A 26790-nucleotide genomic window follows, 5' to 3' on the forward strand; every position below is an offset into this window, starting at 1 on the left:
AAAAACCAACAAAGCTTCAGGACAGGGTATGCTCACACTGCCTTATAACATGGCCGAGTACTATGCAATGTTTTATCAGATAGCACTCGGCCCAATGTTATTCTATGGGGCAGTGCAGATCAGCGATTTGTCATGGGAAAACAATCGCAGCATGCCGTGAGTGCATCTAATAATCGGATCACACGCACCCATCGGACTGCACTCAGATGTCTTCCGAGTGCAGTCTGATGTACACGCACAGAGACAATGGAGAAGATGGACAAATTAAGTCTCCATCTTTGCACTTGTGCTGCGACTCTTTCATGCCAGAAAATCGGATCACACTAAGGTGACACTCGGATCAAACTCTGCCACGTGTCATTAGCATAATCAGCCTGATTCTCTCAGAAGAAAGAATATACGACAGTGTGAGAATACCCAAAAGAAAAACACCCAGAAAAAGGAGTGTTTCCAGAAGTGGTTTCCACTTGAAAAGCTACTTCCAAAAAACATCTGCTTGCACATTGCCTAACTATTTTTACTATAATTTCACTTCTAAAATAACTTTATGAATCGCTTCCCTGCTTGATACGGAACCTTTTGGGTCTTCCATATTTATATTCCATACTGAAGATGCTGATTTTGACTATTTTTGCTTTGCTTTTTTATTATTTGTGTATGTGTGTTTTTCTCTTTCTTTTTTTGGCTTCAATTTTTGTGTTTTTTTTTTTTTACGTATTTTTTTTGTTATGTTTTATAAAAAAATATCTTAAATCCTCAAAATTTGTAATGTTGAAAAATGTCTTTGGGCTCAATTCATTACTGCATTTGTGCCCTCTTTTTGTCTATTTTCTTTAACCTGTTTCTCAATTACTGGTATGTTTTATTCTTCTTTTAATTTGTGCCTTTTTTAATATCTACTTTATATGTGATCACCTCTTTTTTATGTTTTGTTATTTTCGGCAGGGTTTGGGATTTCCAGATGTGTTCAGCTGATTTATCAAATACAACTTTTAAAAAAAAAAAAAAATATCACAAAATTTGGCACAAATGTACTCCAGTCCTTCCCCCCCGAATTATTTTATGTGCCCCAGATATTTTGTCAAAAATTCTGCGCTGTTTAAGGAAACATGCACTAAAGAGTCACAAAGCAGGTCTCAGGCAAAATCAAGAGGCTTTTTAATTTAGTTTTATTTTTTTTAAAGTATTTTATGCATAAAAATGTGAACTAATAGCACAAGACAAAAAAAAAAATGACCTGAAAAAAAATCTAAAAATGCCGATATGGGCCCATGATGTTTTCTTTAATGGCTGACTTGGGATAAAGGCTCCTGTGATGGTCAAAGTAACTAGTAAATGAGCCTTGAGGTGCTGACGGGCGCTTGTTTATCTTCTCACATGAAGTGTCCTCTTCTCGTGGAGTCATTCAGCTTCTCAGTTGCCATCACAGTTTACGGGAGCCAGTGCTGTCTGAGTATTGGATGTCAGTAAACCGTCATTATCGGGGGCTTCGTTTTCTGCACATGTTTACAAAATAAGACAAAAATATAAAGTGTCAGGAAATAGTTGCGTCTTAGGATTGTGTCAAGAGAGTGATAGTGAGTTATTCCTGGTAGGTACATACTAAAAAAAATACTTTTTTTCCCCTCATTTCTCCCTTTGCAGAACAACATGGCAACCAACAAATTCATTCTCCTTGTTTTCCTCTCCTAAAGGCTGGAACTTTAAAGGGGTAAGACATTTTTTTTTTCCTTTTTGTTTTGTTTGTATGAATTTAACATTGAAATGGATCTGCCATGTATGTTTTAATAAATGCTTAAATTAAAATAATTCTGGAGCGTCTTTTTTCATAACTCCGCATTGTGCCGTTCCTCCATTATTCCTCCTGGAAACAAATGAGCAACCCGTGGACTTAGTCTGAGGGGCGTGTCCCTGCAGAATCTGAAACTGGGAGCACTGATTGGACAGTATCAGAGTGTTTAGGGACACGCCCCCTCCCCATACTGATAATACCCGGCTGCCAATTCCAAAATTTCTCGGAGGAATAGTAGAGGAACGGGACAGTACAAGATTTTAAGAAAGATGATGCAGAGTTGTTTTGATATGCCAAATACAAAAACTAACAGATCAGAAGTGATGACAGGTCCCCTTTAATTTACAGCTGAGTAATACATTGTGTCCATAAACCCCTGTGTACCGTATATTCACATTTTATTTATAGCTGAAAAAAAATATAAAATATTATCAATAGAGCAATATTTTTCTGTAATAAGTGCAGTTTTCAGTGACCATAATATTCTTACATCCCTTTTTGGCATTTTGTAGATATGTTATATAGGAAACATCCATATTAATAGTGATTATTGTAACTTTTCACTTGGGATTTGGATGTAGTCTTATGATAAGTTCACGTTACGTTTTTGCTTGCATTTTTTTCCATGCTTTTTTTGCGGTGAAAAATGCAGCATTTTACTGTCCCAACAAAGTGAATGAGAGTCTTAAATTCTCCGGCAAATGCTGCTTATTTCTTCCTTGCACATATTAATCTACAGAATGTCAATTCTTTCCAGCGTTTGTACAGCATTTTATTAAATGGGGAAAAAAACAACGCATCAAATACGCACACACAAAAAAAGCATTTTTATTCTGCAATTTTTCCTTCCAAAAAATACAGAAATGTCTGTAGCAAATACTTAAAGGGAACCTGTCAGCCCCAAAATCGAAGGTGAGCTCAGCCCACCGGCATCAGGGGCTTATCTACAGCATTGTGTAATGCTGGAGATAAGCCCCCCCCCTTTGACTTTGACATTGGATATATCTCCATTGACTTCGGAAGTGAGTGTCCACTGTGGGGCAATCCATGCTTGTCTACCTTGTGCCCCGGTCTATGTTGCAAAAGGAAGGTGAATTAATGATGAATGTGATAGAAATTAGGCCGGCGTCACACTAGCGAGTTTTACGGATGTATGAGAGGCTCAAAAACTACGCATTGCACACGTATTTTATGGGCTGGGAAAATCGTAGCATGCTGCGTTTGTCAGCGTATTGCGCAAAAAATCCACCAATGAAATCTAGGGGAGGCGAGAAAAATACGGATTACACACGGACCAACAGTGTGACTTGCGAGAAATACGCAGCGGTGTTCTATAGAAAAGCCGGTAATTCAGTGCGGTGTACAGTAAAATTACACTGACAGGTTAGAATAAATGTCTACACATAGTATAGGTATATATCTATATATATATATGTCAGTGAGACACATATATATATATATATTTATATATTTATATTTCATACATAGATAGCTTCTTAAAAGCCGGTAATTCAATTGCCGGCTTTTGCTCTCTCCTTCTCAAACCCGACAGGATATGAGACATGGTTACATACAGTAAACCATTTCATATCCCTTATTTTATTACATATCCCTCACTACTAATGTTAGAAGTGTCTGTGTGCAAAATTAGGTGGCTCTAGCTGTTAAAATAAAGGGTTAAATCATGGAAAAAAATGGCGTGGACTCCCGCGCAATTTTCTCCGCCAGAATGGTAAAGCCAGTGACTGAGGGCAGATATTAATAGCCTGGAGAGGGTTCTTTGGTATTACTCCCCCCCCCCCCCCCGGCTAAAAACATCTGCCCCCAGCCACCCCAGAAAAGGCACATCTGTAAGATGCGCCTATTCTGGCACTTGGCCTCTCTCTTCCCACTCCCCTGTAGCAGTGGGATATGGGGTAGTGAAGGGTTAATGTCACCTTTTTATTGTAAGGTGACATTAAGCCGGGTTAATAATGGAGAGATGTCAAGACACCTATCCATTATTAATCCAATAGTAGTAAAGGGTTAATAATACACACACACATTAAGAATAAAGTATTTTAATGAAATAAATGCACATAGTGTTTTAAAATCTTTATTGTACGCTTAATCCACCTGAAGACCCTTGTTCTGTAAAAAAAAAAAACATAAAAAAGCAACAATATCCCATACCTGTCCGGCGTTCAGTCATGTCCCACGATGTAAATCCATCAGAAGGGGTTAAATAATTTTACAGCCAGGAGCCTGCTAACCAGATCTCACCAGAGCATGCTGAGATAACACCTCATCCCAATACGCTTGCTCACCACTAATTGAAATGTGTCTGATACATGTGGAAATCATATGAGGTCTTTATTGCTTTTAGCAGATTATATCTCATGGAGGCATTTGTTCACCATATGGTCATAATATGGCCAACATAATATTTTTAGATGCTGCAGGGAAGTCGCACAGATGAACTTGTCCAAGGATGAAAACAACCGAAAGCCACATTATGATTTGCATCGTAACATAATCCAGTTGTAGCTGCAAAGTGGAAACATGCAAAGTATATAATGTAAAAGGCTTCTCCATGTGCACTAAGCCTTCGGTGACTTCTGTGCTTGTGCAACTCAATGCAAATGTGACAACATGGAATAACAGAGACACATTAGATGGCGGCGCTGAACATTTGTACTGCGGTAAAAGTGAATGCGATCAATGCAGAATTGCAGCTTTCCTGTAACGTCACTTATTTTAATTGCTGCTCAACTTGAGAAAGGTCACGTGGGAGTTGTATGAGACATCTCGGGCCAGAGATCAAATGGACACAGTAGTTGCTTTGCACTCATCTCCAATAGAAGTGAATGGGAGGTGAGCTGCAGCCACGAGTGTTCTGTACATCCGGCCACAGCTGGAGCTGCTGTAACGTGGCGCGGGGCGGTAGTCGTGGACGAGGCACTCGCCCCGACACGTTACATGAAGGTGGCGGTCCTGGCTGCTGGGTGTGTGGACTTGTGCTATGGAGGCGCTACACCCGTGCAGGCCGTATGATGCTGGTGACTTCATCTGTTGTAAGGGTCAATGAGGGAGACCACCAACCAACAGTAAACAGTCTTCTAACCACAACTTGGTGGAACCATGTACAGTAGATAGAAGGTGCAATACTTCACAGACCTTTCCTTTAATACATAGAGCATCTTCCACATCTACACATACTGTACATTCGTCCTGTCCTTCTCAGAATGACGCGGTTCTACCTTTTTCAGTCCTATATCTTGACCACTACCCAGCTCAGTACAACAGCCCAGATAGTGAGAGTCCTGTTATCAACCCGCGGTTCCGCGTCCTCTTCCCTCAGAAAGGAAGCAGTTTGCCAATATGGCCGGCACTTAGCTTCCCTGTTTCTGATGGTCTGGAAATCCCGTCCGGGGCACTCTCTTCCTCTCTTTGTCTCACGTTCTCTTCCCTGTCTTGGCCCATTACCGCTCTGAGTTATAAACACTGGGCCGTACCGCTAGACATCCTCTCCCAGGACCCGTCTCCGGTTAATCACTCTGTTGATCACTCTCTCTGCTCAGGATCCCGCTATCCACTGCGTCGGTCTCCACTCACATCAGGGAAACCCACATCACGTGGTTCTGCTCACTAGTCAGTCCATAGGTCTGCTTTTACTGAACTCACTTCATGACAGGAAACTCTCTGTCCCTTAACTATACTGTGTGTGGGGGGACTGCACTATACTGTGTGTGTGTGTGGGGGGCTGCACTATACTGTGTGTTTGTGGAGGGGCTGCATTATACTGTGTGGGGGGTTGCACTATACTGTGAGTGGGGGGCTGCATTATACTGTGTGTGGGGGGACTGCACTATACTATGTGCGTGGGGGGCTGCACTATACTGTGTGTGGGGGGCTGCACTATACTGTGTGTGCGTGTAGGGGGGCTGCATTATACTGTGAGTGGGGGCTGCACTGCACTTCGTTGGCACTGCATTATACTGTGTGGGGGCTGTAGTATATTGTGTGGGGGCTGCACTATACTGTGTGTGTGGGGGACTGCACTATACTGTGTGGGGGCTGCATTATACTTAGTTGGGGGCTGCATTATACTGTGTGGGGGGGCTGCACTATACTGTGTGTGTAGGGGGGCTGCACTATACTGTGTGTGGGGGACTGCACTATACTGTGTGGGAGGGCTGCATTATATTGTGAGTTGGGGGGCTGCATTATACTGTGTGTGCTTGAGGAGGGCTGAATTATTCTGTTTGGGGGGGCTGCATTTTACAGTGTGTGGGGCTGCATAATACTCTGCTGCAGTGATAGTTGACTTTACAGAACATTCTCCCATCTCCCTACTGCATCTCTGGAGCTCAGCTACAGTGAAATTGGAATTCTTCTTTACCACTCCCACCAAGGCTCTTCTCCCACGAGTGCTCAGTTTGGCTGGACGTCCAGGTCTAGGAAGACTTCTGGTGGTCCCAAACTTCTTCCATACTGCAGAAATTCTGTTGTAACCTTGGCCAGCTCTGTGCCTTGCCACAATTCTGTCTCTGAGCTCCTTGTCTAGTTCCTTTGACCTCATGATTCTCATTTGGTCTGACATTCACTGTGAGCTGTGAGGTCTTATATAGACAGGTGTGTGCCTTTCCAAATCAATTCCTATCAGTTTAATTAAACACATCTGGACTCCAATGAAGGAGTAGAACCATCTCAAGGATCACAAGGAAATGTACGTCATGTGACTTAAATATGAGTGTCTGAGCAATGCGTCTGAATATTTATGACCATGTGATATTTCAGTTTTTCTTTTTTTTATTAAATTTGCAAAAAATTCTACATTTCAGTTTTTTTTGGTCAAGTTGGGGTGCAGAGTGTACATTAATGAGAAAAAAAATGAACTTTTTTGAATTTACCAAATGGCTGCAATGAAACAAAGAGTGAAAAATTTAAAGGGGTCTGAATACTTTCCGTACCCACTGTACAATGTGATTTTCTGGATTTTATGTCTAAGATTCTGTCTCTCACAGTTGAAGTGTATCTACAATAAAAATTAAAGGATTCTCCATTCTATGTATGTGAAAATTTGCAAAATCGGCAGAGTATCAAATACTTATTTTCCCCACTGTAGATACTATTGAGTTATTTGCCAAATTTCACTTTATATTAAAATACAAAGGATTTTCCAGTTTCAGATATCCCCTGTCACTAGGCACAGTGTGTTTAAAAACAACAATGAGCTTTATTCACCTTTCCCGGGTCCATTGTTGAGTTTCCTCCCCTGTTGTGTGTTAATGACATCACGTCAACAACACTGCAGCCAATCAATGAGCTAAGAGGCTCAAGCCATCAACTAAGGCAGAGTCGGGATGCTGGGAGCAGCTGGGGAGACTCAGCATCGGACCTGGGGAGGGCGAGTAAAGTACAATTATTTTTTTTTTTATTAAACAAACTGCCATTGGAGGATATGGGGTTTCCAAAACTGTCCTTGATGTACTGCCTGCATGTAGGCTTGGAAAATCGCCAAAGCTACTTGCTGAATTGAATGGAGACTTTGATGGCCAAATGTAGACCAAAAAGGTTTCCATCAGTTACTTTGGGCAGTAACATGCTTTTCCCGCAACACTCGTACATTGACCTTATAGGCGACCATCACAGATTCTGACAAAGTTTTTCCATACTTTTGTAATCACAAAATATTTTTTTAGCAATAATTTTTCGTTACAGAACCGCAAACCAGCAATCTTGTGCTCTAAACTTGACATTTTTGTCTTACTACGTCACATCCAGAACAAATGCAAAGTAACGCTTTATGAATCTGCTATAAATCAACGAGACAGAGAGAAAGAAGGACACTCCGACGTCAGAACATTGATTTATACAGGGAATCAGGTCGGCTATGTTGTGGAGGAAATTACATTTATTGTCCAGCCTAAATGAACCAGCTCAGGAGCAGCTGCCAGAAAATTACTCAGATTAAACATCTTTTATAGAATATCCACCGTGTCCTTGTAGGAAGCAGTTGTCATAGCAATTAATGCATTCCCCCAAAATGACATTCGCATATTAAAAAGTTCAAAAACTCCTATGACATTTTCACATAAGGACATTTCCTTTGCAATTTACTGCATGAAAATTCTGTTCATCTGGACGTTTTGTATTTACCTGAATCGATATATGCACTATATGGCCGAAAGTATATGGAAACCTGACCATCACAGCTAATGGGTTTGTACCAAGATAGCAATAGAATAGATGATCAATAGGGGTCCAACCACCTAGGAAGTGTGCTCTGTCACTACACAGGACACATCTCCTCCAGAGTCTAGTGGTGGCGGCTTTACACCACTCCATCCGACACTCAGCATTGTGCTTCGTGATGTAAGGCTGCACACACCTGCTCGGCCATGGAGCTCTCGACATAGGCACAGTGTTTGTGCTGATGTTAATGCCAGAGGCGGTCTGGAGTTATGTAGTCAGCAGTGTTGTTGACTTTTCTGCCCTCTGCTTTTCAGCACTCGGTGACCCCAATCAGTGACCTTACATGGTCCCACTTTTTTTGGCTGAGATCCTGCAGTCCTTAAAAGCCTCCGCTTTTTAGTAAAACCAGGTAAAGTTGGAATATTTTGGTGGGAAGAGATGTGCAATGGTGGTATCCTATTAGGGTGATAACACATTAGCCCTAATTCATCAATACTGGTGATTTTTTTTCTTTGGTTTTGATGATTCGTGTGATGGAGTCAGACGCTTCTGGTTTATGAAGAAGGTCACCCTTCTTCATGAATCAGGAGCATCTTACGAAAGTTGTGTGCCTCATTGTACCTTTGCAGAAATCTTACACCAGTCCCTGACTGGTGTAAGATTTCTTACACCCCAGAGTACTGAAGGAGATAGCAGAATAGCAGAAGAAATTTTTGAACCACTCTCCATAATCTTTGAAAATTCTTGAAGATCGGGAGAAGTCCCAGAAGACTGGAGAAGAGCAAATGTTGTTCCTATCTTCAAAAACAGGAAGAAGGTGGACCCAGGTTCAAAGATCTTTCCTGGTATAGAAGTCAGACTCACGAGCCTATAGTTCCCTGAAACTATAGGCTGGTGAGTCTGACTTCTATACCAGGAAAGATCCTTGAACAACATGTATGTACGTACCTGGATAATAATGAAGGTATTAACCAGAGTCAGCATGGGCTTGTAACTAATAAGTCATGTCAGACTAACTTAATTTCATTCTATGACAGAATCACTGACTGGGTGGATCAGTGAAATGCTGTAGATAAAGTATATTTTGACTTCAGCAAAGCATTTGACAAAGTATCTCACACTATACGTATTGAAAAAATGGCTAAGAATGGAATAGACAAGGCAACTGTTAGGTGGATTCATAACTGGCTTAGTGATCGGACCCAAAGAGTAAATGGCTGCACATCCAGTTGGAAGAATATCTCAAGTGGGGTACCACAGGGTTCTGTCCTGGGCCCTGCATTGTTCAACATCTTTATCAATGATTTAACTGAAGGATTTGAGGGTATACTGATTAAATATGCTGATGAAACAAAGCTAGGAAGGATCGCTAATACTAGAGAAGAGAGAGAGGATTCAAAAAGATATAAATAAATTGGAGCAGTGGGCAGCAACTAACAGAATGGTTTTTAACAAGGAAAAATGCAAAGTCCTACATCTGGGCAATAAAAATGAAAAAAGCATATACAGAATGGGAGGAATAGGGCTAAGCAACAGCACATTTGAAAAAGACTTGGGTATACTAATAAATGATAAACTGAACACAAGTCAACAGTGTGATGCAGCAGCAAAAAAGGCAAATACAGTTCTGGGATGTATTAACAGAAGCATAGAGTCTAGATCACGCAAAGTCATTATTGCCCTCTACTCCTCTTTTGTCAGACCTCACCTGGAATACTGTGTCTAGTTTTGGGCACCACATTTTAAAAAAGACATCAATAAACTGGAACAAGTTCAGAGAAGAGCAATAGAATGGTGACCGGTCTGCAAACCATGTCCTATGAGGAACGGTTACAAGATGTGGGAATGATTAGCTTGCAAAAAAAAAGACTGAGAGGAGACTTAATAGCTGTCTACAAATATCTCAAGGGCTGTCACATTGTAGAAGGATCATCTTTATTCTCATTTGCACAAGGAAAGACTAGAAGCAATGGGATGAAACTGAATGGGAGGAGACACAGATTAGATATTAGAAAAAAACTTTTTGACAGTGAGGGTGATCAATGAGTGGAACGGGCTGCCACAAGAGGTGGTGAGTTCTCCTTCAATGGAAATCTTCAAACAGAGGCTGGACAGACATCTGTCTGGGATGATTTAGTGAATCCTGCTTTGAGCAGGGGGTTGGATCAGATGACCCAGGAGGTCCCTTTCAACTCTACCATTTTATGATTCTATTATTCTGGCATAAGGAACCTCACAGTTCGTCATGAATTACTCCATCATGCTCCAGTTCCACTCTGCCTATACTGGAGCAACCGGGAGAAACTGGCATTAAAACATCAAAAGTCTCAAAATTCTTGCACAACTTTGCAACATTTCAAGACAATTTATCCCAGAATTCTGATAAGATTGCTTTGATGAATCGGAGCCATATCGCAGTAGAAATAAAATCCTTTGGCCATTGGCAAAGTCTCAGCCGCCAGACCTGCTGCACCGCGTGGTCTCACCACACTCACATTTAGTCATCTCTTTAGAATAACCCTTCCTTTCAGAATATATATATATATATGTATATATATATATATATATATATATATCTGGTGACCTTATTCATTTGCCCACCCTACAATGCAATCCCAGGAGGCTTCACCGTACAGGAAGAGTCGTGACTTCTTCAGCTCTAAACAATCATCTTTCCTCCAGATTGGTGCTGCGGCCTCTGTCACAGCCCATGATTTACTATGCCCTAGCTTCCGTTGTTGTATTCTTTTACTTTTTTCTTCTCCTTTATTGATTTAATGTTTATTTTAGACCAGTTATTTAGCTGGGGTATATATCCTGTCAGCTGGGAGGAAGCTGGACGCATTTTATCTTTTTTCTCACCTTAAGGTTGCAGTGTCAGTGATGTAGGGGTCGAGACCTAAAATAGAAATGTAACAAGAACCAGTGCAACAATATAGAAAGTGGCCATAAACTATATAGTAAAGGGAACCTGTCAGCAGGATTGTGCACAGTCAGTCACCTACAGGCAGTGTCAGGTCGGCGCCGGTATACTGATTACACTGATACCTTATGATGAAATCTGTCTTGTGGTTCTTGTTTAATATTTATTTTCAGTTAATGATATGCTCGTGCTCCAGGGCGGTCTTTGGGGGTCTCCCTGTGGTGCTCTGCTTAGCTATTCATAATGAAGACTGCTGAAAGGTCACTGACCCCTCACTGACCTGCCCCCTATTTTATATAATGATTATTATCTGCTGGTTATTTGCTCGGGAACCCACACATTTTCTTTTTATAAATTCTGTATTTTACACAGAAGTTACACAGCTGCTGCAGAATACAACTCCAATCATTGTTGCCTGGTCACGCTGATCTCAGCTAAAAATAAATAAATATATAAATCTTGCAATTTTCATATTGGCCACTGTGGCTTTTTTACACTCTAACTTCCTGCTGTTTCAGGAAACAACACATGTACATTGGCCACAATAGTTGGATCCCGACCCTTTCTTTTGTATTGATGCATCTTATGAGCGTGTGCAAAGGTAATTTTGAATAGAGGGGAAGCTGCAACATCGTCTATTGTGATTGGTGGATCATTATCAGCTGTGTATAGAGGTGTTACCTGTCATTATAGTCCTGCCTCTGATGATAATGAGACTGCTGAAAACTCCTAAAAGGACAGGAAGTTAGAGTCTAAAAAGGCACCCAGTGTGAAATTGCAAGATAACTGATGTTTAGTTCTTTAATAAAAATTGAAATATGAAAAGAACATAGCCAATTAAAAAAATAAAATACAAGTTTTGCAAAAAGCTATTTAAAAAAAAATTGATTTTCAGATGATAGCTTTGCATTATGTGGAGCTCTTTTGCAGTCTCCTGTATGATGGTTGTCCCAGCCAACAGCGTGATTCGCGGTCGTCCAGGAGGAGGGAGGTGGAAGAATGTAACTGTTTACAGCTGAAATGAGCGCATACGAATATTTTAAAGACATAGGCTGCCCTCTTTCATAAATTACCAGAGAGAGCACCTGCAGGATTTAGCCAGTGACTCATAGCTGGCAACGTATGAAAACACTGTATGTGAATCATATAGGGAGGATCGCTGCCAGGAATCAAGTAGAACGATGGTCTAGACGGTCCTATATGTTGACCCCCACCGACTCCTACACGCACACACATACTGGAGTCCAGTTGATTGTCAACTACGTAAAAATTAATAACTTATCGGCTGATCTGCAAATCACTACGATAGATACTGTATGGGGTTTTTCGTTACTTAAAAAAATGCATTTTTTATTTGCTTGGTAATTTTTTTTTTCCGCCTTGGTACACAAGCCAAAAACAGCAATAAAATTGTTCCAAATGGCTGTCTTATTTGTAATATTTAGGATTTATTGTCTTTGGAGCAGCAGATAATCATGATTGTCTATAACGGGGGGGGGGAAAAGAAAACTGGCCTGAGCAGAAATAAGACACGTATTGAAAAAGTGTTATAAAAATGACAGCTAACAGAGAAAGTGCTGATCCGATATAAAAAAAAATTGCATCAGATTTACGAGAGATGGCATATTTGATGCAACTTAAAATGGACCTCTCACCAGGCTGCAAAAGGACAATGTTTGCTTTTATTTTATTCCCGCCCTTCACCTGAGTATGCAACTTTGTCTTTTTTAAATTGGCCATACGGTTCCATAGATATGGGCTTTTTTATTCAGTGCTAATTTTATGTTATTTACAAGGGGGCATGGCTCACATGCTCCACTGGGACATAGCTCACATCCTCCTCTAGGGCGTAGCTCACATGTTTTCCCTCTGGGGCATAGCTCACATGCTCCTCTAGGGCGTAGCTCACATGTTTTCCCTCTGGGGCGTAGCTCACATGCTCCTCTAGGACGTGGCTCACATGTTTTCCCTTTGGGACGTAGCTCACATGCTCCTCAAGGGCGTGGCTCACATGTTTTCCCTTTGGGGCGTAGCTCACATGCTCCTCTAGGGCGTGGCTCACATGTTTTCCCTTTGGGTGTAGCTTACATGCTCCTCTAGGGTGTGTCTCACATGTTTTCCCTCTGGGCCGTAGCTCGAAAGGTCCTCTAGAGCGTTGCTCACATGTTTTCCCTCTGGGCCGTAGCTCGAAAGGTCCTCTAGAGCGTGGCTCACATGTTTTCCCTCTGGGCCGTAGCTCAAAGGTCCTCTAGAGCGTGGCTCACGTGTTTTCCCTCCGGGACGTAGTTCATATGCTCCTCTAGGGCATGGCTCACGTTTTCCTCTGGGGTATAGCTGACATGCTCGTCTAGGGCGTGGCTCACATGTTTTCCCTCTAGGATGTAGCTCACATGCTCCTCTAGGGCGTGGCTCATGTGTTTTCCCTCTGGGGCATAGCTCATATGCTCCTCTAGGGCGTGGCTCACGTGTTTTCCCTCTAGGATGTAGCTCACATGCTCCTCTAGGGCGTGGCTCACGTTTTCCTCTGGGGCATAGCTCACATGCTCCTCTAGGGCGTGGTTCACGTGTTTTCCCTCTAGGATGTAGCTCACATGCTCCTCTAGGGCGTGGCTCACATGTTTTCCCTCTAGGATGTAGCTCACATGCTCCTCTAGGGCGTGGCTCATGTTTTCCTCTGGGGCATAGCTCACATGCTCCTCTAGGGCGTGGCTCACATGTTTTCCCTCTAGGATGTGGCTCACATGCTCCTCTAGGGCGTGGCTCACGTGTTTTCCCTCTGGGGCATAGCTGACATGCTCCTCTAGGGCGTGGCTCACGTGTTTTCCCTCTAGGATGTAGCTCACATGCTCCTCTAGGGCGTGGCTCACATGTTTTCCCTCTAGGATGTAGCTCACATGCTCCTCTAGGGCGTGGCTCACGTTTTCCTCTGGGGCATAGCTCACATGCTCCTCTAGGGCATGGCTCACGTGTTTTCCCTCTAGGATGTAGCTCACATGCTCCTCTAGGGCGTGGCTCACGTTTTCCTCTGGGGCATAGCTCACATGCTCCTCTAGGGCGTGGCTCACATGTTTTCCCTCTAGGATGTAGCTCACATGCTCCTCTAGGGCATGTCTTTAATCTCCTTTGCATAATTATCCTTTGAGCCATGCCCCCTGGTAAAGACCATAAAAACTATCAATAAACAAAAAAGGCCCATATCTCTGGAACTGTATGCTGGATTTAAAAGAAAAAAAATAATAATAATGACAATCTCAACTAGTTATGACCCGGTGATAGGTCGTTTTTAAGGGGGTTGTTCCCTTTCATAAATGTTTTTCCTATAAGCTCTATTAGCAGTAGAAAAGCAAATTACCATAAGCTATATTCATCCTCCCCAGGTTCAGCCAATGTCACCACTCGCCAGTTTAGGCAGCACAAGCCGCAAGGAGCCTCTGAACTCAGTGATTGGCTGCAGGTCATGCGATGGATCTGCCATCTGCCTTTAATTTGGACGTTTTCAGCGAGTCGTGGGCTTCTGTGTTTCACATGACGTATAAACTCTTTCACACCGGGCTGCGGCCCGTTCATTACTCACTTGTGTGGACGCTTTGTGACTGGAACGTTGTTACAACCTTTACAACTCGGTCATTCATTGATGTAGAGACTGTGATGGATCCAGCTCGCGGCTCTATACGGCCCTTCATATACATAGTAATGAGCTCAGCGCTGCATCGTGAAGAGGCCTCATTCATTGCCGACGTAGCCGGATAGAAATTGACTTTTTGGAGATTCTCCAGGGATTTCCATCTCTATTTAATATCTTATGCACAGTATAATTGGAGTTTTACAGATTACAGCGGTGTTTACTTTTTGAGGAATCTAATAGATGGATGGAAGGATAGATAGGTAGATGGATGGATGGATAGGCATAAATATTATGCCTTTATTAAAGATGAGCAAATCGATTCTAAAAAAAAATAAAATTCATTTAGAATTTTCAAAAATTCACATGTTCTGGAGAATCCAAATTTTTGGAAAATCGATTTGTTCAAATTCCGCAAAATGACTGCCCGGCCGGGTAGATGGCTGTATAAATCTGTGATGGATGGATGGATATTCCAAATAACAGCATTCCAGGTAGCATTTAATGGAAAAGGTGCAAAAATATATTGGCCCATGTGTAAAATGGCAACTTTGTCAAGCCAAAATTTTGCTCATGGCCCATTATATTTTTGCACCTTTTACACTAATTGCTGCCTGGACCACTCTTATTTGGAATATCCATCCATCCTTCACATATTTATATATCTATCTATCTACCCAGCTGGGGCTGTAATTGCCTGTGTTTTTTGACATTTCTATTTAATAATGGTGTTGGGTTACAAGCTATCGGCCCGCAGCACCTACTTATAGGGGTTCTCCAGGACTATTTTTTTTACTATAGACCTAAAAACTAACAAGCAGGTAGTTGCTAACTACATGCCTGTTTTACTTGGTGAGGACACAAAGCAGAGCAGCTCTTCCTCTTCCAGGCTGCTCTGTTGACGGGGAATGACTGCTGATATCATGCTGATTGACAGCCGGCACCTCGCAGTTAAGCAGTAGGGATTCGGCTGTCAATCAGCATGACGCCAGCAATCTCACACTGTCGACAGAGTAGAGTTGAAGAGAAGCTGCTGCTCTGTCGACGTGGAGGCCGCTGAATCGTGGGCAGAAGCGGTCTGTGATCACTCTGTGCTGGTGGAGATGAGCGCTGGGCACAAAAGACAGGTAGTTAGCAACTACCTTCCTGTTAATTCATAGGCCTAAAGTAAAAAAAAATAGTCCTGGATAACCCCGTAAATGTATTAAAAGAGAGAGGAGTGTAGTGAATCCCGGGCAGAGCTATTCTAGGGTGTAGGTTTAAAAAACCTCCAATTTATTGCATTTACACTTAGCGCCTGGATTAACCTTTTTTCAACGGCAGCGCCCGGCCTAGATTCACCACGCTCCTCTCTCCTTTACACTCTATGTCTCTCCATTTGGTTTGAGTACAACGACTGGAGCAGCGGCCATGATTGGATTGTATATAACTCTTTTCGTAGTTGTGTCACAACCTGATCAGGTGAGCGACCAACCCTCCGACTCACCTTCACCTTTTGGCCACGCTGTTGCACTCGGAGCTCCTCAAGTTCTTTATCCCCTCTAATTGACTGGAAGACTTGTGCTGCTTCATCGTTTTATTTTTGATAGATAGACACAGATAGATAGATAAGTAGAACGATCAGCCATAACATTACAAGCCTAATATTGGGAAGGTTGGATTTCTCTTTCCAGCAAACTTCATAGATGATCGTTTAGATTGAGACTTGGAGCATTTCGAGGCTAAGTCATGAGCTTGAACTCTTAGTCACGTTGCATAAACCATTTTTTTTCAATGTCGTGAGAGCATTATCCTGCTGAAAGAATCCACTGCCATTAGCGATTACTGTGGAGCTCCCTGGATCCCTACATACCCATGCTATAAAAGAAATCATGAATCGTCAGACTCGGCCACCATGATCCACTGCTCTTGGTCTAGTTCTGATGCTCACGTGATCTTGACGTCGGACCAAACACTCGTAATTTGTGCTATAGTTGGTCTTAGGTTGGATCGGACAAGACAAGCTATGCTTCACCCCAACGTCCACATCATTGAGTTTTCAGCCGCCCATGGTTGTCCTACATTGGGCCATTTATTTTACCACCACATACCGGAAAAAAGACTTCTGAACCCACCGTCTAACCATGTAGTCACTCCAATCAGTATTCTTTCCATTTTTATTTTCAACACATCAACTCCAAAACTGACTTTTCACTTTCATCCCAATATATCTCTGACCCTTGACACCCCGACGTACGTTCACATTGATAATTCGCCTGCAGAACTACATGTTTCATAATGTACAAAGTGATCTCGCCATTAGCCCTCTGTCTGGCAGCTAGGGAAGTAAATGATGTCCCTGCTCAGTTTTGCCCTCTGGCTCTAGTTTATGGTAATCGTCCTGTGCATAACATTAGTTGTGGTATAAATAACCGCAATTCACTATTTAAAGATCCTAGGATAACAGATAGCGGTATTTTTTTTCCCTTATAAAATGGAAAATATGCTGTTTTACTATTTAAACCCGTATCTTGTACACAGTTCTCATGAGAAATATGTATCTACTTGGCAACCTGTCCGTATACTGTACTATTTCGAGTCAGACTTTTATTAGTCGGCTTCTTGCTAAGTGCGGAATAGCTACATTTACAGTGCGAGATTCTTGACTATCAGAGAAGCTTTGTGGCCCCCTTCGTGTTTTCGGATCGGTGTATACTGTGAAAAGCTTTGTCTTCTGATTCCAGGATGTACATGTGTACGGAAATCTTAAAGAGTTTCCAGGAAAAAGAGACCCATGACACTTTCCTCTTTTTTTTACTCCAACCCTGTGAACAATACAAGTGCATCCACTTCTGCGTAGGTGATTGTTATAACACATTGGGGCGATATGTGTGCGAGGTTTAATCGTGACTTCAGTTTTTCTCTGCTTAAAGGGTGCAATTTGTATGTGAGATGTGTGTACGTGATAGAAAAATTGCACCGAAGGTTTATAAAACTGGTACAGAAAACCCTCCTTTAGGCTTGGGTCACACCATCGTAATTTCTGTCATCCGAGAGAATTAGGCCGATTATGCACCTGACATTCAGATCAGTTTGTTACGATTTTCTCGGATGAGGAAACGACGGAAAACAAAATGTCTCCATTTTCTGCATTCTTCACTCAGATGTCATCAGAGTGCAGTCCAATGTTTTCCATGGACCCATTGACTTGCATGGCCGAGTGCGATCCAAATATTGCATCCAACTCGGGCAAGCTGCAATCTTTTCCTTGAACAGACTCAGTCCAAGGAACCAATTGGACATATACACAACCCCATAGACTAACATTGGTTCGAGTATGATCTGATGTTTTGCCAAATCTCACTTGGACCAAAAATACCATCGTCTGCATAAGCCCTCAAATGCACAGTTTGGGTGTGTTCACACTGAGATTTTTTTTTTGCTGAGTTTTTGGAGCAGAAACTCTCCCTAAACCACTTATATATATTGGCGAGTTGATGCTTTGAAAAGTCAGCACAAAAAACAACTCGGTGTGATCACACCATTAGACTAGATTCACACCAGCGTGTTAAAAATGTTGCCTGTTTTTCATCCAGAAAAAAAAAAACAATTTTTCACCTTTACTGTCATCCATGTGACATACGTTTTTTTTACATCAACAGTTATTAAAATTTACCAAAAAAAATACAGTTTCCTATGTGAAGAATTGCAATCTATATGTAAAAATCGGATGCACAAAATTTTCCGTGCACTCATAGATTTAAATAGGCGAGCCTCATCTGAACTACAGAAGAGCCTAGTGCACGCTGTGATTTTTTTTTTTTCGTGCACGGATTCGGACCATGTAAAAAATAAGTACTCTGAACAGCCCCATTGAATAACATTGGTCTGTTTTTTTTCAGTGACAGCACTCAGACCGAATATACGGTCGTGTAAACTTGGCCTCAAGGTATTATGCGTTAATAGGTCCCCTCTCGGGACTTTCTTTTATAAGACAGAGTTGAGACTGACTACAAAGCACATTGCACCATATTGGTTTCAATGCAAATTGTGTAATGCTTCATTTTACCTGTGGGGGCACTGCAGGGAAACTGAACACTTGCTAAGAGGTACCGATTCAGATACTCCTTTATCAGCTTATTTAGGGAAGGATTCTTCTAATAAAAGGGATTCTTTTAGTAGCTTTTTTCATTACACCAATATGGATGACCTATCCTTTGGATTGGTCATCAATATCAGATTGGTGGGGGATCAACACCCAGCACACCCATCAATCACAAGTTCTTCACACTGTTTAGTGGCCGCTCTACGGTACTGCAGATCCTCTCCCATTACTGTAACTTGGATGTCATCCACAGGACCCGAAAGCAACCACTCAACAGTGAGACGGAGCAATGGTATTCTGCTCAGTAACAGTCTTGACATCCGGAGCTGCTATTGGTAAATTGCATTAAAATTGACCACCCCTTTAAAATGGTTTTCCAGAACTTTAATATTCATGTCCTATTCTTAGGATAGATGATCAGTATCCGATCGGTGTCAGTCTGACTGCCAGCCTCCACCACCGATCAGCTGATTGAAGGGGCCGTAGTGCACCAGAAGCGACACAGCGCCGTACGTTGTGTAGTGGCCATAAATGGAACTGCACGCTCTCTCCCACTCATTTGTATGTGAAATAGTCATTACATTTCCTCTTCTTATACATCAAAATCAATCCATACACTAAGTGAAGGCTCCAGTACCACCGTGGCCATATTGGGTCATATTCATTCATAAATTGGCTACTTGGAGGCTTTATGGCAGACCGCGTCTATAATAGAAATACGAGACCAAATAAGGTGCTAATGGAAGGTGAAATTATCACAGACTTCACTTCCTTAGATTTGAGAGTTTTTGCCAAAAGCTATTAGTTTCCCTTAAATTGCTCCACAATTTTCTAGCACAAATAGCAAAGTTTAACTTCTGTCTAAAAGTTTTCTGTCTTCAACCCAAAATCACTGAAAGGTCATGGCGAGATCGTCATCTATCACGTCCAATATGGATTGATGGTGCAACGGAGGAGATCAAAAAGAGACTTCCAAATTGTTACCGTCTTGTAAAATCAGGGCATCGTTACACAAGACGGGTGGGCTTCCCAATTTGTACCTTTGATTGCGCACAATCCATAAACATTGCATCAGGAGTTTACTTGTGTGATCTGCTTCTCGCTCTCATCAGAGTCGTGTAACGTTCGGGAACGGTCTCATGTTCGCGGCCACTGACATAACGCAGACTTTGAAGATGTAGACAGTGATAAACATCGTATATCATTTTTATGTACAACCACTCACCGATTTACTGCTTGTTAATATTCTATAATTCGCTGAGTAAACCGATTTTTTGGAGCCTGTGATATGGAGCCAGGTGGCTGCCTTCGTTCATCCTGCAAAATCCTTATTTCCTGAATGGACAACCCGTTCCAGGGCAGTATACCCTCCATCAACATTTTCATTGTTTTCATATATTTTGTGTCATAGGAAGCAGTCTTTTATGCCATTTGCAGCTGACTACAGACAGGGCAACCTGCCAAGCTTTGTGATGTCCACGTTTCCGAAGCATGTACAGCTCCCGTGTTCCTGATATTGTGTCTTTCATGTCAATACAAATGTCTCATCACGGCTATTAATGCGGCAGTATCTCTGCCGGGAATGACTTGAGGGTCACGCGTTCTTCACAAGGATGTCAGAGTCCACTACCCAATATTTTGGTGGCTCCATAATTAATTATGCCTTAAAAAAGTTTTTCCATACTGCGTGACCAGTGGCGTAACTATGGTCCTATGGGCCCTGTGCAAAATTTGGACCTAGCCCTCCCCCTTGCATGTTGATCACATGTATGGACCCTTGCAGCGTTCTAAACCCTATAGGGACATACGTGTTGCCTCCCTCCTCAATTATGTAGTAATGTTCCCCATCCCGAGCCATTGTCCCCCATCCTCGGTCCATATTGGTTTATGTCCCCCATACTGATATATTATTATTATTTATTATTATAGCGCCATTTATTCCATGGCGCTTTACATGTGAAAAGGGATATTCATAATAAAAAGCAAGTACAGTAATCTTAAACAATACAAGTCACGACTAGTACAGGAGGAGAGTGAACCCTGCCCACGAGGGCTCACAATCTACAAGGTGTAACCCAACCTAGTCTATATATCCATCTCCTTGTTATATGTGTACCCCATCCTGGTATATATGTCCCCCATCCTGGTATATATGTCCCCCATCCTGGTATATATGTCCCCCATCCTGGTATATTTGTACCTCATCCTGGTATATACAGTATGTACCTCTTCCTGGTATATAAGTTCCCCTTTGTGCTGGTGTTCTTTAAGGCATAAAAATCCCCCAAACAATTCTACTCACTTTCCTCTTCTGACTTTAGCGTTCAAGCGACGGGCAGCATATGACATCATTGCCATGCGCCAACGTGACTTGCATGGCCTCTGATTGGCCAGCCGAATGTATTGTGGTGCAGAGACTCGGCGGTTCTCTGAGCCACTATGCATTTCAGCTGAATGTGTCTTTAGAAGAACATCCAGCTGAAATTTGTGCTGGATTCGGTGGGCACCCCTTTTAGCCCTAATTGTATTGCACTTACAATCAGGGCTATGGAGTTGGAATCTGTGTCCATTTTGGTGGAGCCGGAAACGGCATAAAATGGACCGACTTCTAAAATATATAATAAAATTGGGTTCATTAGTTCAGTGCAGGATGTGCTGTAAATGTTTGAATAAAAATTTGTGAAAGTTATGAAATGTCCTATAAATGTCTGTTCTGTTCCTGATCTAAGGATGTCGGATTTTAGGTGACCTGAATCTGTGCTGCACTATATGTACATGCTCAGTAGTGACCAGTGCTGTGCAGTCGTAGTGGAGATGAATCTGTGCTGCACTTTATGTACATGCTCAGTAGTGAGGCAGTGCTGTGGAGTCATAGTGGAGATGAATCTGTGCTGCACTTTATGTACATGCTCAGTAGTGAGGCAGTGCTGTGGAGTCATAGTGGAGATGAATCTGTGCTGCACTTTATGTACATGCTCAGTAGTGACCAATGTTGCGGAGTGGTAGTGGAGATGAATCTGTGCTGCACTTTATGTACATGCTCAGTAGTGAGGCAGTGCTGTGAAGTCATAGTGGAGATGAATCTGTGCTGCACTTTATGTACATGCTCAGTAGTGAGGCAGTGCTGTGGAGTCATAGTGGAGATGAATCTGTGCTGCACTTTATGCACATTCTCAGTAGTGAGGCAGTGCTGTGGAGTCATAGTGGAGATGAATCTGTGCTGCACTTTATGTACATGTGAGGCAGTGCTGTGGAGTCATAGTGGAGATGAATCTGTGCTGCACTTTATGTACATGCTCAGTAGTGACCAGTGTTGCGGAGTGGTAGTGGAGATGAATCTGTGCTGCACTTTATGTACATGCTCAGTAGTGAGGCAGTGCTGTGGAATCATAGTGGAGATGAATCTGTGCTGCACTTTATGCACATGCTCAGTAGTGAGGCAGTGCTGTGGAGTCATAGTGGAGATGAATCTGTGCTGCACTTTATGTACATGCTCAGTAGTGACCAGTGTTGCGGAGTGGTAGTGGAGATGAATCTGTGCTGCACTTTATGTACATGCTCAGTAGTGAGGCAGTGCTGTGGAATCATAGTGGAGATGAATCTGTGCTGCACTTTATGCACATGCTCAGTAGTGACCAGTGCTGTGGAGTCGTGACTCATGGACATTGAGGAGTTGGAGGTTTGGCTTACCGACTCCACAACCCTGCTTACAACACTCTATTCTCTTGCTTAAGCCCCCCATACACAATAATTAGCTGTCATATGAGAGATGGTTCTGCCAAGCGTTTGACTGGGATTAAGGGATTAAGTGATCATATTGTTGTATGTGAGTGTCTGCAGAGATGGCTGACTGCCAAACGATTGGCCAAAGCATCGTTCGACTGACAGCCATCTAATGTGTACGGCCAGCCTTAGATCACAGTTTGTACTGTATATAAAAGTCTCTAAAAATGAGACTGTGTACTATAAAGTGTGTTTTCCATAAATGTATTTTTTGGTTAAAGAGGTACACAGTGAAGAGACTTAATTCAGTATGGAATATATAAAGGGTTTGCCAGGTGAAAACAGGTTATAATTTCTCCGCAGGATTGGTGATAACTAATCGTTGGGGATTTGACTGCACCGATCGGCAGAATGGAGAATTTTTATCCCTGATGAAGAATTTTTATCTCCTTTACAAAATGAAGCAGTATATTGGACGACCGACCGCAGCTCCATTCATTCTCTGTGGGGCTGCCAGAAAAAGTCAAGTGCAAAGCTCCGCAGCCACACATGGAATGAATGGACAGACTCATCTGTACACGGCACTGTTACTTTGTTCTTGTCCCTCATCAGTATTAGACTTATTTTCAAGGTAATATTCCATTAGAACAAGAATATGCAATGTAGCTCACAGTAGGGTCTCATCAATGAGAGTTAATATATCCCCTCCTGAGCTGCGGTTAAGGCATCTGATTCAGGCAAACCATACCATGCACTGTGCTAATGAGGAGCAAGAACCCTGAAACAGCACTGCCTACAGAATGGTCTCTGGTTTGGCGGGTATGAGCTATTTAGCTTACATAGAAGAGGGGAACTACACTCCCTTCCAATCAAAGCATAACTTCCCATCCCTGTAGACATTTGCCAGGGTTTGTGTGCTATAGGAAGTGATAGGAAGTCTGAGGAAGTCTCCTTGGCTGTAAACATATAGGAACTTGTATATAAAACTAGTGCAGGCAATAGTTGGAGCTGTCGTCCATAACCACTTATCCGTTCTTCAGACTTCTTGCTCTGACTGCAACAGGCAGCGATAGGTTATTTTAGTCTTCGAGCACAGACATCGCCAACCTTAGGTCTGATTTTGTCTGGACAGCTTGGCCAAAATTCACCGACAGATTAGAAAGCCAAAAATTAATCATGTCTCAGATCATTAATTGTAACAAATTTACGGCATTTAATGTGAATTTTAGAACCATGATAATTACATGTATAATAACTGGCCAAGTCGAGACAGTCTGCATTTCTGCATAATAGAGGTCCTCACCATGGAGTAGGTGATTAATGTACAATCATGACCCCATCGATCACTAGGTCTTGAGTCCCCATGTCCACTGTTCCTCTACTCAGAAGCTGTGGGAGTGATGGAAACATAGGATAGGTGATGATTTCCATATCAGTGGGGGTCTCACTGCTTGTGACCTTACTAATTTCCATAACTGGGGATCATTGTGTTGATCTATATATTTGTGGACCTGACTAACATAGCTGGGCATTGGACTCAGCTATGTTCATACATTCCACAGACTTTGAATGTAGTGGCAGCTCGCATGTGTGAGCACCGCTTCATTCATACTGGGGAGGCCGGTTCCGAAATGTGGCAAACAATAAGGGTCTAAGTGGTTGGACACCGATTAAGCAGGCAGTTTTCACTAGTCCAGGGGATAGATGATGACTCATCATTTATGGAGTACTCTTTGTCGGCTCACTTGGCTGCACCTAGAGGTAGACACAGGAACACTGTCTCTTTAAATATTCCACTGGTTTATTAAAAGTACTGCATAAACCAGTGCAACGTTACCAAAATAAATCCAGCTTCCTTGCCTAACAGGAAAATAAAAACATAACGTATGACACAGTCCTTGTTTCTACTAGAAATCGTCCACTTTAGGAACAAGCAACAAAAGGTTCAATTTTCCTTAACATGGAATCACAGTTCCTGAGCTTGCACCTCCAGGCCCACCCAGCCATGCTCTAGAAGCCGGGGTTTGTATCCTCTGGGTTCCTCCCACTCTACAGCTGTTCAATAAACCTAGCACTAAACATGGCTGATTAACCCCTTTCAGCACTTGGTGTGCTGGAACTTTTCCTAGGTTGCTATCACTGAAGCTAACACCCTTAGTGAAACATACCTCCCCTCCAATACTTTGCCAGTGACTTTGTCACATCTTTTAAATGTAACTAGTGAATAAACCCCGGCAGCCAGTATATTGCTCTCAACAGTTCCCAGGTAATGTAATGCCAGACATAGGGTCGATCTTAGTTTCCTTAACAAATGATAGAATAGTGCCAGGGTGTGCCTCAGGTCCTGTATTAAAAAGAACCTATCATAGGGAAGAAAAGGACCAGAAGGGCCGACGTAGTCCACTCAATAACCAGTATCGATGCATGTTTAGCCTGTAGATCAGCAACCTCAGCATCATAGATGCATCCTGTCTGGGTATCCTTTCTATATACTGTGCTGAATTTGGGATGATTGGCCACCCTGACTTGTTCAGCTACGTACTGCACAAACGTCATAAACCAAAAGTCCCCCGACAGTCTAATGTGTATGGGGGCACAAGCCGACTGTTCCCGAATAAATGATATTAGGGAGATAAATATCTGGCATGTACAATTTCGGAATGTTATTCCTTTTGTTCTTGAAGAATTAAAGGGTATTCCCATCTCCCAAGATCCAATCCCAATATGTAGGATTAATAATAATAATATTAGCAATGAAATTAGAAATGTACCATAGTTCTTCTGATTAACTATATCACTTACCTTATGCGCAGGTCATTGCAGTAGCTTAGGTAGCCATGGTTACAACCACTAACAACTGTCACTATATGAGTGGCCATAACTTATAGGACAGGCAGACTTCATATTACTCACCAGGTGCCGCAGATTGATGAATTGTACTGCCGCAACTTGTTGCTGGAGACTTTTGAGTAGTTCCTTTCTAGAACGTTCCCATCAATTATGTTCGGAGACTGACATTACCTATTATTAGCTGCCATTTTGTCCGACTGTGTATCCTGAATTGTGCTCACCGGGAACTTGCCCTTGTATAATTTCTTGTACGGTCAGCTAAAGAGTCAGTCTTTTCAGATTTTTGATTCATAAATCAAAAATATGAAAATGATAAACTTTGTAATATATGTTATCAGAGAAATCTGCTTCTTTCTCTTGGACTGATCTGATCATTCATTCTCAATTCATGGGTAAAATCTGTATTCAGTGAAGTCAAACTTTCCCATTACTGAGATAGGAGATGACTGTTGGTGCTTTTCATATGCTACGGAGGAGGAGGAGCTGAGATAGGAGATGACTATTGGTGCTACGGAGGAGGAGGAGCCGAGATAGGAGATGACTATTGGTGCTACGGAGGAGGAGGAGCCGGAGGCACAGGCAAGTTCTCCATGGAACTTCATAAGCACCAACTGATATCTTTTATCTCATTAATGAGACAGTCTGTATTCACTGATTACAGATTTTATGTGTGAACTGAGAATTTTGAGAATGAATGAGAAGCAGATTTCTCTGATTTTACAAAATTTTTTGTTTTCATGTGTACTATCGATCCATGAAGAAAAAAAAAGACAATCACGATTACTCTTTAAGAAAGTGTTCACGTTGTCCAGAGTTTGCATTCTACCAGTCCTCATGTTACTTGCTTACAACCCCGTTGAGACTGGCTGTAGACGTTGGGTCGTTGGTTGTGGCCTTCTAGCCGTTTCCGTTATCTATCTGAAGGCGTGCTTGCACATATATCTGAGCCCACCACCTCTGAGCATCAAAAGGTATCATCCAGCCCCAGATGTAGTAGACACTGATGATGGATCCTCTTATCTCGGACACAAAACCACAGTCCTGGAGATTGAGGCATGACAGCTCTGGGCAGAAAATATCACTATCGGTCCTATCGGTCCTATTCTTACGAAGTGTAATGCGTCTTCCCCAATGAATGCTTTCTACAAACCACACGTAGGGGTAAATGATATATTCTCTGATAGCAACAGATAGTCGCTTCCTGCCTTGCACTTTAGGCTATTCACTGGGAGGGGTTACCAAAGCAGCTGGAAGGAAATCATGAAGCAGTATTGCAAACTTTGCAGCGTCCTGATACTCGTCCTCTGCACTCACATACGGAGCTGATTAAATATCTGGTGGGAATTCCATCTCATGCAGCCTCATGGTGTGGTGCTGCTGTTTTGTGCATCATCAGGTGAGTCCACCCTTATCTGTCACTTACGTTACCTAAATTATTAGATATTTACTTTTTCAATCAATTTTACAAAAAAATAACATTAATTATCTGCAGCATTCAAATTGATCGAGAAATATCCTCATTTACCGAATCTTTAATTTGTATTCTTTCCATCCTTAAGATAATCGTTGCTTAATTTTTAAAGTTTTTTTTTAAATATGTTTGCTTCCTTTTATTATGT

General features: G+C 42.1%; 1 protein-coding gene across 2 annotated transcripts in view; it reads left to right on the forward strand.

Annotated features, from left to right (window-relative positions):
* The window catches only part of ARHGEF3 (Rho guanine nucleotide exchange factor 3), a 289077-nt gene that overhangs the window by 86818 nt on the left and 175469 nt on the right, over window positions 1-26790 (forward strand). The window contains exon 2 of one of the 2 annotated variants that reach the window (XM_069736683.1): window positions 1645-1711. In XM_069736683.1, the coding sequence (XP_069592784.1) occupies window positions 1645-1711 (67 nt within the window). Of the gene's footprint in view, window positions 1-1644; window positions 1712-26429; window positions 26568-26790 lie in introns of those variants that run through there. The other variant, XM_069736684.1, reaches the window with a different exon arrangement.

Source organism: Ranitomeya imitator, chromosome 8 (assembly GCF_032444005.1).
Source record: "Ranitomeya imitator isolate aRanImi1 chromosome 8, aRanImi1.pri, whole genome shotgun sequence".
Lineage (NCBI taxonomy): Eukaryota > Metazoa > Chordata > Amphibia > Anura > Dendrobatidae > Ranitomeya > Ranitomeya imitator.